This window comes from Narcine bancroftii, chromosome 4 (genome assembly GCF_036971445.1).
Source record: "Narcine bancroftii isolate sNarBan1 chromosome 4, sNarBan1.hap1, whole genome shotgun sequence".
Lineage (NCBI taxonomy): Eukaryota > Metazoa > Chordata > Chondrichthyes > Torpediniformes > Narcinidae > Narcine > Narcine bancroftii.
The window spans coordinates 285,229,964-285,244,923 of record NC_091472.1 but is presented as its reverse complement, the minus strand read 5'-3'; the positions used below and the strand labels follow the sequence as shown (position 1 = coordinate 285,244,923).

General features: G+C 41.9%; 2 protein-coding genes across 8 annotated transcripts in view; one reads left to right on the top strand and one right to left on the bottom strand.

Moving 5' to 3' along the window:
• The window catches only part of steap3 (STEAP family member 3, metalloreductase), a 31,947-nt gene extending 25,661 nt beyond the window's left edge, over positions 1–6,286 (bottom strand). For 2 of the 3 annotated variants that reach the window (XM_069935231.1, XM_069935230.1), the window contains exon 1: positions 5,910–6,286. Coding sequence is in view for 1 of the 3 variants with exons in the window: in XM_069935229.1 (XP_069791330.1) it covers positions 353–370 (18 nt within the window). In the remaining 2 variants the exon portion in view is untranslated. Of the gene's footprint in view, positions 1–352; positions 386–5,909 lie in introns of those variants that run through there. The other variant, XM_069935229.1, reaches the window with a different exon arrangement.
• The window catches only part of c4h2orf76 (chromosome 4 C2orf76 homolog), a 111,690-nt gene that overhangs the window by 60,270 nt on the left and 36,460 nt on the right, over positions 1–14,960 (top strand). Inside the window, exon 7 of one of the 5 annotated variants that reach the window (XR_011356734.1) lies at positions 13,616–13,710. The exons of the other annotated variants lie outside the window; for them this stretch is intronic. The gene's annotated coding sequence lies outside the window, so the exon portion shown is untranslated. The remainder of the gene's footprint in view (positions 1–13,615; positions 13,711–14,960) is intronic. 5 annotated transcript variants of the gene reach the window in all.

Sequence of the window (14,960 nt, the reverse complement as noted above, 5' to 3'; positions counted from 1 at the left end):
ATGGCTCATTTACCCTACGATTCCCTAACTCCTTTCTGTATCTGCATGTTAAATTTTGTGTTCTTCACGAAGATGGAAAAATAAAAGCATGGATACTGTTGGTACATCATCTCTGTCTATTCATATGCTAAAGAGAAAGTAACAAATTTCTTACCGGTACAGCCATTTTGCTAACACTTGTATGGATTGTGCCAGTCACTTTCTCACTGATGCCTCTATTGTATAAACTATTGCTGCTTTATCACTAAATTAATAAACTAAAATTCTCTCATGCAATGCTTTCTAGAGAGTAGAATCGTCATCAGGGTTACAGAAATTTAAGAAGGCTAATTTTCAGCGCAAATAGGCTTACCATGCAAGGATTCCCCATATTCCAAGAACAAAAATGTAGTTTGTTCACACTCTTTACATGAGCCCAGATTTTAAATCACATGCTGTTTTGAAAACAAATAATAGACATACGCATTTATGGTAAAAACACAGAAATGCTGGAGGAATTCACCAGGTCTCGCAGGGTCCATAAGTAAAGATAGATGACTGGTGTTTCAAGCCCTGAGCCCTTCTTCAAAGTAGAAGGAAAAAACAGACAGGCGGCTGAATTAAAGACGGGGGAGAGAAAGGGTGAAGAATGATAGGGAGAGGAGACCAGAGCAAGAGACAAAAGGTGTAAATGGGATATGATGAGAAGAAACACGAGAATTGATTTTGGCTCTATAAAAGGAGATAGAGGGAAAAGAGAAGTGAGAAACACAAATAGATGAAAGGAGACCGGGAGAAGATGGGGGGGGGGGGGGGTGGTTTAAATGAAAAATGGAGGTCAGCTAATGCCATCTGGTTGAAGGGTACCAATTCTGATGATGAGGTGTTGTTCCTCCAATTGGCAGGTGGTCTCAGTCTGGCAGTGCATGAGACCATGGACAGACATGTCAGCAAGGGAATGGGATGGGGAACTGAAATAGGGGGCCACTGGGAGATCAATGCTATTGCAGTGGACAGATCCAAAGTACTCAACGAAGAGATTTCCCAGTCTCTCTAATGTAAAGGAAATCACAATGGCACCTCGTCTAAGGTGAGGAAATCCAGGATCCAAGTGTACAGTGGGGTATTGAGGCCCAGGTTTGCTGACAAGATTTTCGGGGAAGATGGTGTTGAATGCCAAATTGTGGTCAATAAAGATCACCTTGATGTATGCACCTTTGCTGCCCAGGTATTTTTTTTGTGCAGCTAGGGATATGGAATCTGCCATAGACCTGTTGCTGCAGGGGGGAAACTGGAATGGATCCACACAATCACTGCACAGACAGGAGCCAATATGCTTCAACACTAACCTCTCAAAACAGTTCATCACTCTGATGCAAGAGCCATTGGTCATTAGTTATTTAGGCAGGTTACCACACTCTTCTGGGGCACAGGTACAATTGAGAGAACTGTTTGAAACAGGATATTGAAGATATCCATGAAAACATTGGCCAGTTGGTCAACTCAGATTTTCAGTACTCAGCCAGGTACTCCATCCGGACCAGATGCTTTCCTCAGATTCACTCTCCTGAAGGCAGCCCATATATCATCTTTAGATATTGACAGAAGAGGATCATCAGGGGACGTGGGGGTGCACAGCGGTTCTTCTTGTCACATCAGGTGTAGAATACATTGGGTTCATCAGGGAGTGAAGGTTTGCTGTCTCCTATTGCACCAGATTTGGTTTTCTAGCATGTTATGTTAAATAACATCTGAAGAGTGAAGCTTTGCCATCTTTTCCTGCACTGGAGATCCTACCACAGCTGTAGGATATAGTTGTTTTCATTTTCATCCAGAATCTCCACTTCACCCAGATGGGTTTCCATAGGCCTTGCTTGCTCTTAGTGTAGTGTTCTGGATCTCTGGACTTAAATGCCTGTGATCCGGCTCTCAGCAGGTTTCAGATTTCATTGTTTATCCAGGGCTTCTGGTTGAAGAAAACCCTGAATGATTTGGAGGGGACACACTCATCCACAGTTAAAGTCTGTAACGGCACTGGTATAATCTTTAGTGAGGCTAAGTTTGGAGTATTAAGTGCAGTTTTGGTTGTCTACATGAAATATATCAATAAGATTGAAAGAATGCAGAGAAAAATACACAAGGATGTGTTCCAGAGAATGGTTGAATAGATTAGGACTTTATTCCCTGGAGTGTCAGACATTGATAGAGCTATACAAAATTTTGAGGGGTAAATGTAGGATAAATGCAAGCAGCGCTTTTCCACTGAGGATGGGTGAGACAAGAACTAGAAGACATTGATTAAAGGTGAAAGTTAAAGTTCATATTTAATGTCATAGTACATACATGGCATCACATTACAACCCTGTGGATGAGGCAGAATTATCACTTATTGGTAGTTTAAAAAAAAACTGTACTCAAAAAGATACAAGCATACAAGATGCTCAAATCCAATGCAGAAGATGGCAAAGCTTCATTCCCAGATTAACTCAATGCCTTTTAAGGCCAATTAGACCACAAGAAAAAGGAAGAACCACCACTGTGCACTCTCATGTCACCTGACTCTCCTCTCCTGTCCTAATCAGAGAATAACATGCAGGTTCAGGAGAGTGAATCCGAGGAAAGCATCCTGTTCGGATAGAGTTCCCGCCCAAGTATTAAAAACCTGTGCTGACCAACTTGCCAATATATTCATGGAGATCTTCAACATTTTACTCCAGCAGTGCATGGAACCCACCTGTTTTGTGCCCAAGAACAGCATGGCAACATGCCTAAATGACTATTGACCAGTGGCACTCATATCAACAGTGATGAAGTATTTTGAAAGGCTGGTGATTAAGCACATCAGATCCTGTCTGAGTGCCAACATGAATCCGTTCCAATTCGCCTACCCTAGCAATAAGTCCACAGTGGATGCCATCTTACTGGCTCTCACAAAGCCTTAGAAAACCTGGGCAGCAAAGATGCACACATCAGGATGCTCTTTATCAACTAAAGTTCAGTATTCAACACCATCAAAACTGATCAACAATCTCCAAGACCTGGGACTCAACACCCCAGTGTGTAATTGGATTCTGGATTTCCTCACCTCCAGACCACAATCAGTGAGGATCAGCAAGAACACCTCCCGCACAATCTCCATCAGTACTGAAACAGCATAGGGCTGTGTTCTTCGCTCCCTGCTCTACTCACTTTACACCTAAGACTGTGTGGCTCGGTACAAGAACAACACCATGTGTACGTTGAGTTTTTTTTTGTACTACCAACAAGTGGTAATTCTGCCTCACCCACAGGAAGAAGAATCTCGATTGTACATTGATGTCATTTTAATTTTTTTAAATTTAAATTTAGACATACAGCATAACCACAGGCCATTTTGGCCCACGAGTCCATGCCACCCAATTTACACCCCATTAACCTTCACCACTGGTATGTTTTGAATGCTGGAAGGAAACTGGAGCCACCTGAGAACACGGGAGAATGTACAAACTCCTTACAGACAGTGCGTGATTTGAACCCCAGTCCTGATCACTTGCCCTGTAAAGGTGTTGCGCTAACTGCATGCCAACCGTGTATGTACTCTTGACAATAAATCTAAACTTTGAACCTGTAAACAAATAAAGAAATGTAAACAAACTGACTGCAATACAGAGAGAAATTTAAAAAATCAATAAAAAGGGACTGAAATAAGTCCCTGATTAAGTTTGTTGTTGAGGAGTCTGATGGTACAGGGGTAGCAGCTTTCCTGAACATGGTTATGAGAGTCTTGTGGCACCTAAACTTCTTTCCTGACGTCAGCAACAAGAACAGAATGTGTGCTGGGTGATGTGAATCCTTGATAATTGTTGCTCTCCGACAGCAGAATTTCCTGTAGATGTTATCAACGGTTGGGAGGGTTTTGCCCGTGATGTCCTGGCTTTATCGATTACCTTTTGCAGCGATTTATGCTCAGGGGTATTGGTGTCCCCATATCAGACCGTGATACAGCCAGTCAACACAGTTTTCAACACACATCTGTAGAAATTTGCCAGGGTTTCCAATGTTATACCAAATGTCCACAAACTCCTGAGGAGTAGAGGTGCTGATGCGAAATGTTTAAGGATTAGAGGGAACTTCTTCACTTAATGGGTGGCAAGGATGGGTGGACATGGGTTTTCTATCAACATATGAGAGAAATTTGGATAGATATGGTATGTTGATTAAAGGGATTTGGAGGACTACAGTCTGGATTCAAGTCAATGGAATGAGGCGAAATTTTTTTTGGCATGGACTAGATGGGCTCAAGGGCCTGTTTCTGTGCTGTCCTATCAACTTTTCCCAATCACCCATAATGAAAAAAAACTTTTTTTCCAGCCAGTAGATTACAGCCCATTTTCCACGTTGCACTCCATCCACCACATTATTACCATTCACTTAGCTTGGAATCTTTACATTTTCATCATCATTTACATTCCCAAATATTTTAATCTTATCAGCAAACAGATATATTGCTACATGACACAAATTGCAGAAAGTGGTTAGTTTTGAAAAAAAAATTTCTCATATTCTATTTTATACATCTCCGAACTGAAAATAATAAAAAATGTTTTAAACCATAGTGCAATGGTCTGGAAAGAAGAGGAAGTATGGCAAATGATTCTCTCCCAAAGGGCAGGTTTCTTTCAATTCTATTAAGTGGAGGAAGAAGAAACCACCAACTTCATTAAATTCATTGTAATTTATTAAATCTATTCATGTTCTTCTTTTAATGCATATCATTTTACAATTATATGACTTTCATAAGTGATCATTTTGCCCCTTGAATATGTTAGATATTCCCTGAACTCCATTTATTAGCCTTTGCTAACTTGATCTAATTGCACCTATGTTTCCAAAGCTGGTTAGTGCGAATTAAAAATAATGATTCCAAGACCAATCCATAAATTTCTGCATTCTCTTCTCTTTCCCATTCTAATCATGACCCTGAATGTCAATCGTGAATTCTCAGTCAGCTAATTATTGCTGTAACCAATGAATAGAACTCCTTGAAGATTTTCTAACAACCTTTCAGATGAGATCTATGCCAGAATTCTGGATACCTACGGAGGCATATTTAATGTTTTGTAGAATGTGAGCACTCATGCCATGATTTTACACCTTTCTTGGATGCTTCAAGGAAGGCCGAAGGACATTCTGTCACCTTCCCTCCTGCAACCACGTGTTCTTGGGAAGTATCATACTGATTCAAAATATTGCAGCTGAAAAGGCTGGGCTGATTGAATACAAAATATTCCCAGATACTGAAAGTGGGGTGTTGTTTGTGAAAGGCAAATATACTCAGGAGCATGAGTGAAAATTCAAAAATCAAACGACTCAATTTTTAAAAAAGTTTTCCCTGTCTACAGCGCAACTCAGCACCTCCCCTGACACATCTCGTACTTGACCGTGATCCCATTTCAAAAGTGCTTAACAAGACGCTGTTCTTGCTAATTCTCTCCAATTTACCAGAGTGGGTTGACTTTGGGTCCACTTGCTAACTTTTTTAAAACTCCCAACAATACTTTTATCTTCCAATGTAGCACAGGGCGCCTCCTCCGAGCGACTGAGTCTGAACTCGGTGACGGTCCGAGGCCGTGCAGATCGGCACACAAGGTCCGGGTTAGAATTCAGACGTGCTCTTCCAGGCAACTCTCAGGACTGGCCTCGACAGCAACGTCCTGCTCCGCCCTCGTCCCACCTGCAAGTGTGGGGCAGGCTGCTTCTGCAGGGATTCTTTTGAAATAGAACTCAGCGGGGGAGAGAGAGAGAGAGAGAGAATAAAAAGGCCGAAACTTCCTCAAAGTTAAGGTCAGAGCAGCGCTGCGACGTTCCGCCACCAAATTCTCCCCCAGAAACGAAAGGAAGTCACTCGATTTGGGAACAACATTACAAGACGACATGTACAGCACACTCACCAAGACAATCCAACTTCAAGGTACTTCCAGGGTCGTGTTCTTGGTGAAAGTGGACCGCCAGTGTGCCAAGTGACGAACTGCAGTCAAGCCAGAGACTGCTCCTCCTTCCAAACTGACACAGCGATTAGATGAACATACACCCTCTAATCTCAATGAAAGCCCAACTTTTCCCTTCTGAATCGCATCAGAGTCAATGAACCGTTGGACGAGGATCCCTATCTCTCCATAAATTTTTCATTAATCAGCACACTGGAGTCTGCAAATATTGGAATCTTGGTGTGAACGTAGAATTTTCTAACTACAGTCCAATGGTATGAACGTCCTGATAGGCTCTATCCATAACCACGGAGTCATGGGCAGGAGAAACAATAGGCTTTAAGGCACACAAGACTTGGGCAGGTACAGGACGACCAGAAAAGAGGAAGTATGGGGAGGAGACTTAAGAGATGAGTCATTGGTGGGCAACAGTAACATTGTCCTATACAATGGAGGAAAACCTATCAGTACACGTTCCTCCACTAGATTGGCTTTTATTTGTAAATTTGGGGTTGTATCACGTGCTCAAAGAATCACGTTCTCCTCGCCTTTCAGTTCAACCCAAATGGTTCAAACGGCAATATTTATTTGTTCTTTGTAATTTTATTTTCATTGGAATGATCTTTTGCATTTTGCTTAACAATGGCAAATATGCACAGCTTGACCACTTTTAACGTAGAAAAGCAACATCAAAATGTAAGAAATAGGAGAAGGTGAAGATTATTTGGATGTTGGAGCCCATTCCATCATTCATGGCAATCATGGATGATCTTCTGCAAACAGTGGAGGAGGAGGAACTCATTGGGAAAGGTAGAAATGATCAGTCAATAGTTTGTGTGGGGACCCTTTATTGAGACTGAAGTACAAAGGGGGAGAGAAACTGGGAAGGGGCCAAAAGGTGATAGGGTTCTGGAAAGAAGACACGAGAGGCAAAGAAACAGGGGAAGGGAGAGATCACTTGGAGGAGTGGAGATGATTGGAATATAGAGAGAAATATGCAGAGTTACCATCGTGGAAGAGGGGAAAATAATATGTTACCACCGTGCAAAAAGTCCTTTTGTGGTGTTGGATCTGTCCATGATTAGTGTAACAAGGAGAGGTGATAGCAATAGGAAATAAACTGTTCTTGAACCTAGAGGTGCATGCCTTCAAAGTTATGTATCTTTTACTAGAAGGTAACAGTGAGAAGAGGTTGTGACCATGGATTGATGGGAGGTCAGTGCCTGTGATGGATCTGGCTTTGTTTGCTACCTTCTGCAACATTCTGAGTGTAATAGCTTGAGCCACATTTAAAATCTCTGCTTTTTCTTGTTGTCTTGGGTGGAACAGTTCCTGTACCAGGTAGTGATGCACCCTGACAGGTTACTTACCATAGTGCACCTGTAGAAGTTTTAAGAGAAAGAGTGACATGCCAAATTTCCTCATGCTTCTGGGGAAGTTAGGGCTCTAGCTCACCTTCTTGTCCAGAATCCGAATTTATTATCATGAACAAGTCACAAAATTTGTTGTTTTGTGGCAGCATCACAGTGCAAACGTTCATATAACCACCTTACAACAATAAATAAAAACAGTACAAGAAAAGTCAAAGTAAGGCTGTGTCTTTGGTTCATTGATCATTCAGGAATCTGATGGTTCCTGTACCCTTTTCCTGATAGTAGCAGATTGAAGAGGGCATGGCCTGGGTTGTGGAGGTCCTTGAGGATAGAGGGTGCTTTCTTAAAATGCCGCCTCTTGTAGACGTCCTCAATGAAGTGAAGCCTGTGATGTCTCAAGCTGCGTTAACAACCCTCTGGAGCTTTTTCTTGTCCTGAGCTTTGGCACTTCCGTACCAGACAGTGAATGCAACCAGCCAGAATGCTCTCTACGGTATACCTGTAGAAGTTTTTGAGAGTCTTCAGTGACATACCGAATATCCTCAAACACCTTACAAAGTATAGCCACTGGAGATGTTGACACCCGGGAATTTGAAGTTATTGACCTTTTCCACTATTGTGTCCTTGAAGAGGACTGGATCATGTTCTCTTGACTTCCTCCTGAAGTCCACAATGATCTCCTTGGTTTTGCTACTGTTGAGCGCAAAGTTATTGGTGTGACACCACTTAATGAGTGGATCTATCTCCCTCCTGGACGCTTCCTCATTGCCGTTTGTGATTCTGCTGACAAACGTGGTGTCATCGGCAAATTTGTAGATAATATTGGAATTAGATCTGGCCCACACAGACATAGATCTATGGTGAGTTGAGCAGTGGGCTAAGCATGCATCCTTGAGGTGTGCCTGTGTTGATAGTCAGTAAGCAGGAAACGCTTTTAACTAATTTGTACTGACTGTGGTCTTCTGATGAGGAAGTCAAGGATCCAGTTGCAGAAGAGTGGGAGAGGCCCAGAGTTTGGAGCTTCTTGACCAGCACTGAGGTTAAAATGATGTTGAAGGCTGAGCTTCAGTCTATGAAGAGCAGCCGTATGTATGAGCTGCTGGTTTTGAGTTGATCCAGAGCTGAGTGGACAACCAGTGATATTGCATTTGCTGTGGAGTGTTTATGATGATGGGCAAATTGCAGTGGGTCCATTTGTTTACATTCGTTATCTGTTAACAGTTCTTTCTTTGTTTACATGTATATGCTGTGTACGTTTTTCTTTGCACTACCAATCAGAAGTAATTCTGCCTTGCCCACAGAAAAAGAATCTCAGGGTGGTATGTGATGTCATATATGCACTCTGGCAATAAATCTGAATCTGAAATCTGAATACTGTAGAAAAACATGGGGTTATGTTAATCATTCCCCTCAGTAGGCACCTGATTCTAATTAAGGTAAGAGATTTGATAAGATGGGGGGGGGAGGGTTGGACTAATTTTAAATTAGATGATTAATGTTGTGTTATAATTATTGGGGGGGTTAATTTGTGTAGTTTAATGATGTAGTATTCTAATTTTTATTATCTTATTTTTTATTATTTCTTTAAATGTAATTTTTATTTTATTCATGTCATAAAATTTTAAATAAAGTTTAAAAAAAAGAGATTTGATAAGATATGACATGAAATAATTTATTGTCCAAAACATAAATTTAAATTTAGATATACAGCACGATAATAGGCCCTTTCAGCCTACGAGCTCATGCTATCCAATTATATCCAATTAACCTACAATCCCTGGTATGTTTTGAAGGGTGGGAGGAAACTGGAGCCCCAGGGGTAAACATATGCAGACATGGGGAGAACATACAGCATGGGATTTGAATCCTGCTCCTGATCTCTGGTAGTGTAACAGTGTTGTGAACAGATGCACCAAACTATTTATACAGGTATATCAACAATAAAAAAAGTATAAATTAGGTTACTATAATGTACTAATGAAAAAGATTATAAATATAAAATGGTAGGTATATAAATATTCACAATTGTAATTAGTGTGAAAAAGGTGAGGTTTTAACAGAGCAGTTTGCAGATCTTTTAGTGGTCCCAGAGTTGTTTCCAATTCAGGTAGTTCAAGAGTTTGAAAAAGCTGATAGTTGTTGCAAAAAAAAAATGTTCTTGAACTTAAAGCTGATGGACCTCAGGCTTCTGTACCTTTTGCCCTAAGGTGGCAGTGAGAAGAGATAGTGACCAAGGTGATGGGAATCCTTTATGATATTGGTTGCCTTCTCAAGGCATAGACATCTTCAATGGATTTTCTGTTGTGAGATTAAAACAATTTCTCTGTTCAGTTACTCTTACTTGCCTCATCAGGCATCTTCTACCTATCTGTGCAATAGATAGCAGTGTCCACATTAATCTCCTCAATTACTTCAGAATACAAAAAGAAAACTGGATTTGAAATTATCCTTGTTTCTGAGGGAGATTTGTTGACAGAGTTCAAAGGATTTGGTGCAGTGAGGTATTTCTCAATTAACCACACATGGCAACAAACTGTGAACAGTTCATTCTCTAGAGAAAGAAACAACATCCATTTAACATAGACATAGACATTACAACATAGTAAACAGGCCCTTTGGCCTTTCAAGTCCATGCCAAACTATTATTGTGCCCAGTCCCACTGACCTGCACCCAGCCCATACCCTTCCCATCCATGTACCTGTCCAAAATCCTCTTAAATGTTAAAATCAAGCCCACATTCACCACTTCAGCTGGCAGCTTGTTCCCCACTCCCACCGCTCTCTGTATTAAGCAATTTTCAAATAGATAACTTTGCGGTAAGCATGACTGTGCAACTTACTTAAAAATATTAAAAGCATCTCTCGTTTCAAATTATTTCTTAGAAAGATGATCAAAAACTATATTTTGAAACTTTTTAATTCAGTTTTAACACTTTGGGGACACAGAAGCAATGTGAATCAATATGACTCTATGGGTCTTGTTAAAGATGAGGAATTACATTGACAACCCCAGCAAAAGAGACATCGCATCAGAGACGAGGTTTAGATGAATGATGCTGCCATTCTCTTACATATCATTACACTTAAGAATGAGTTTGAACTTCGAACTAGTTTGACTGATGTGGACTGACAGAAATGAGTTGTTTTGCCAGATATCCATTAAAATCCATTGGGAAAAAAAAAAGCTGTGTACATCCATGTTCAGCTGAACTTGCTGCTTTTAGAACCTGATCATACTTGGAGAATCACACGGATCAATAGCCCTGGAAATATTGAAGGATGTGAAAAGAAGTGTAAAGATTTTTAAGCTTTACATGGTTAATAGGAACAAATTTAATTTATTTGGGCTGGAGATATACCTTGATGAAGGCCTCAAGCCTGAAACATTGGTTATGTATCTTTATCTTTGCTGCTCCAGCTCCCTCAACAGCCCCAAAGGCTAGAGCTGGATGAGGTTCCCACCCTGGATGAGACATATAAGGCAATCGAACAACTGAAAAGTGGCAAAGCAGCAGGTATGGATGGAATCCCCCCAGAAGTCTGGAAGGCTGGCGGCAAAACTCTGCATGCCAAACTGCATGAGTTTTTCAAGCTTTGTTGGGACCAAGGTAAACTGCCTCAGGATCTTCGTGATGCCACCATCATCACCCTGTACAAAAACAAAGGCGAGAAATCAGACTGCTCAAACTACAGGGGAATCACGTTGCTCTCCATTGCAGGCAAAATCTTCGCTAGGATTCTACTAAATAGAATAATACCTAGTGTCGCTGAGAATATTCTCCCAGAATCACAGTGCGGCTTTCGCGCAAACAGAGGAACCACTGACATGGTCTTTGCCCTCAGACAGCTCCAAGAAAAGTGCAGAGAACAAAACAAAGGACTCTACATCACCTTTGTTGACCTCACCAAAGCCTTCGACACCGTGAGCAGGAAAGGGCTTTGGCAAATACTAGAGCGCATCGGATGTCCCCCAAAGTTCCTCAACATGATTATCCAACTGCACGAAAACCAACAAGGTCGGGTCAGATACAGCAATGAGCTCTCTGAACCCTTCTCCATTAACAATGGCGTGAAGCAAGGCTGTGTTCTCGCACCAACCCTCTTTTCAATCTTCTTCAGCATGATGCTGAACCAAGCCATGAAAGACCCCAACAATGAAGACGCTGTTTACATCCGGTACCGCACGGATGGCAGTCTCTTCAATCTGAGGCGCCTGCAAGCTCACACCAAGACACAAGAGAAACTTGTCCGTGAACTACTCTTTGCAGATGATGCCGCTTTAGTTGCCCATTCAGAGCCAGCTCTTCAGCGCTTGACGTCCTGCTTTGCGGAAACTGCCAAAATGTTTGGCCTGGAAGTCAGCCTGAAGAAAACTGAGGTCCTCCATCAGCCAGCTCCCCACCATGACTACCAGCCCCCCCACATCTCCATCGGGCACACAAAACTCAAAACGGTCAACCAGTTTACCTATCTCGGCTGCACCATTTCATCAGATGCAAGGATCGACAATGAGATAGACAACAGACTCGCCAAGGCAAATAGCGCTTTTGGAAGACTACACAAAAGAGTCTGGAAAAACAACCAACTGAAAAACCTCACAAAGATAAGCGTATACAGAGCCATTGTCATACCCACACTCCTGTTCGGCTCCGAATCATGGGTCCTCTACCGGCACCACCTACGGCTCCTAGAACGCTTCCACCAGCGTTGTCTCCGCTCCATCCTCAACATCCATTGGAGCGCTCACACCCCTAACGTCGAGGTACTCGAGATGGCAGAGGTCGACAGCATCGAGTCCACGCTGCTGAAGATCCAGCTGCGCTGGATGGGTCACGTCTCCAGAATGGAGGACCATCGCCTTCCCAAGATCGTATTATATGGCGAGCTCTCCACTGGCCACCGTGACAGAGGTGCACCAAAGAAAAGGTACAAGGACTGCCTAAAGAAATCTCTTGGTGCCTGCCACATTGACCACCGCCAGTGGGCTGATAACGCCTCAAACCGTGCATCTTGGCGCCTCACAGTTTGGCGGGCAGCAGCCTCCTTTGAAGAAGACCGCAGAGCCCACCTCACTGACAAAAGGCAAAGGAGGAAAAACCCAACACCCAACCCCAACCAACCAATTTTCCCTTGCAACCGCTGCAATCGTGTCTGCCTGTCCCGCATCGGACTGGTCAGCCACAAACGAGCCTGCAGCTGACGTGGACTTTTTACCCCCTCCATAAATCTTCGTCCGCGAAGCCAAGCCAAAGAAAGAAGAATAAAGTACACTGTTTGACCTGCTGAATTTCTCCAGCCCTGTGTTCTTATTCTAAGATTATGACTCCAAATTCTACACTCTCTAGTCAGAGAATATAGATTCTGAACACTATTAAACATGTTTCAATAAGATAATGTCATTCTTTTAAGCTCTGGGGAATACTTGGCAGGCTAACTCCATCTCATCATGTGCAAATTCTGTTAAATTAATCCTAGAAACCAGTAAAATTTACCACAGTCTGTCTAAGAAAATTTGTTTCTTCCTTGGCTAATGATCTTAAAACTGCACATGTGACCTATGGAATTGTAGTATTTTTGATGCTATCAATAATCCTTTATGACAAAGCTACTTGCTTGGTTTCCTAACATTGCTCAGTTTTCCATCTTTAAAAAAAATCTGAATTGAGTGGTGAAAATTTACTCCACTTGATTTCTATGAACATAACATATATTGAATACTGGGGACTTTTCCAGTGGTTTGTACTTTTATTCTGACTTACTTAGTTAAGGAAGAGCCCAGACTCATGCTCTCTCTCTCTCTCTCTCTCTCTCCACCCCCTCCCCCTCCATCCTCTCTGTCTCTCTTTCCTCACACCCCAACTACCCATTTCACCCATTCACAGGAGAGCAGCCAGTACTTTTTCCTGATACTTAATCTTCACTCAAATCCTCCCACAACCCAATGACATAATTCCCTGCCCTCTGCTACTAGTCACAACCACTGAGCCACCGATTCTCTTTACTGATAATGCCTCCAAGGATAGATCAGCTTGAGTGATTAACATATCTGTACCAGTCCATAGCCCAGTTGCTGAAAAAGAATTCACTAAGCTGGTTGCCTCCACATTCTGATTAATAATCAACCCATCCCCCCAGCCACATTTTGTCTGGACCCTCGGATTAATCCTTGCTCCATTCTGTTATGTGAATGCGTATGTCTGCATGATGTCATGTTATATTTTACCTTGTGTTTTGCTGGGCGCCATTTTGGAATAAACAAAGTGACTACAATCTGTATATGTTAAAACTTTAATAAAGAGGAATACATGACAGAATTGGCAACAAGGATTAAAACGGACAAGTCTACATTCTGGACGACGGAATCCAAGGGATGCATAAAGAAGACATCGGAGGTAGGAATTTTGTTGTGAAAATGGCAGCCGTCGAGCAGTAGCTAGAAAATAGGATGTGTTTGTCAGCATTTAAAATTTCCGACAAAGGCAACGAACAAGTAAAACTGAACTGTACTTGGATACAGATTTACCTTGTGATTGAATATTAAATAATGAAAATGGCAGAAGGACATTTTGGTGAATGTAAAGAGACTAAGGATTTGTCTGATTACATCGATAAGTTTTACGGGTATTCCCTTGCCCATGATATAAAAGATACTGACACTTGCAATAAGAATCAGGTGTTGTTTTTGAGCGAGGTGGGAGCTGAACATACGGTCTTATCAAGACTCTATTAATACCTCTCAAAACCATATACCAAGACTTATAAAGAGTTATGTGACCTGGTCGGAGACCATCTGTCCTCAAAGCTCATAGTAATGGCAAAAAGATACAACTTCTATACCAGAAAGCAAAAGACTGGTGAATCCGCAAGACCAACATCTAACTAAATTGTCGGACACATGTTTTTGGTAGCTTTTTGGATGAGTCCTTGAGAGATATGTTGGTAATTGGCTTGGCTGACTGCCATGCCTATCAAGGTTTATTGAGCACAGAAAAGATGTGGACATTAAGTCTGTCTTTGAGACAGCACTGGGCTTCACAATGAAGTCTTACATGGGGATCACACAGCAAAGAAAATAGACCGATGAGAACATTTTCGCTGTGGGAGAGGTAACCACAGCCCTGATGACTGTTATTACAGGAAGACTAATTGTAATTCATGTGACACATCAAGTCCAAGTGTCCAAGACAGAAAGAAAAGAGAGAGAAAGAGGGACACAGAAGGAAGAAACACCAAGAAAACAATATTCCAAAGTTGAAAACATCATCGAAAATGACGAAAATTCTGGCAGTGAGTCAGAGTATGAAAGTGGCTCCATGGATGACAGTACATTGGCATTAATGTAATATCTGTAGTGCTATGGATCGCAAGTCAGAAATTCTCGTTCGGATAAAAGTGAACAATGAACTTCTTCAGATGGAACATGACCCAGGGGCCGCAGTGTCACTAATGCCGAAATATCTGAGGGGCAAATTGCTTCCCAAACTCAAAATGGAACAGTCCGACAGTGGTTTAAAGACTGTCATAGGAGAGAAGTAAAAACAAAATTCTGTAGTCACTGTGGTTGTAGTAAAAAAACACAAAATGCTGGAGAAGCCCAGCAGGTCAAACAGTGTCCTTTATCTACCAAAGACAAAGATACATC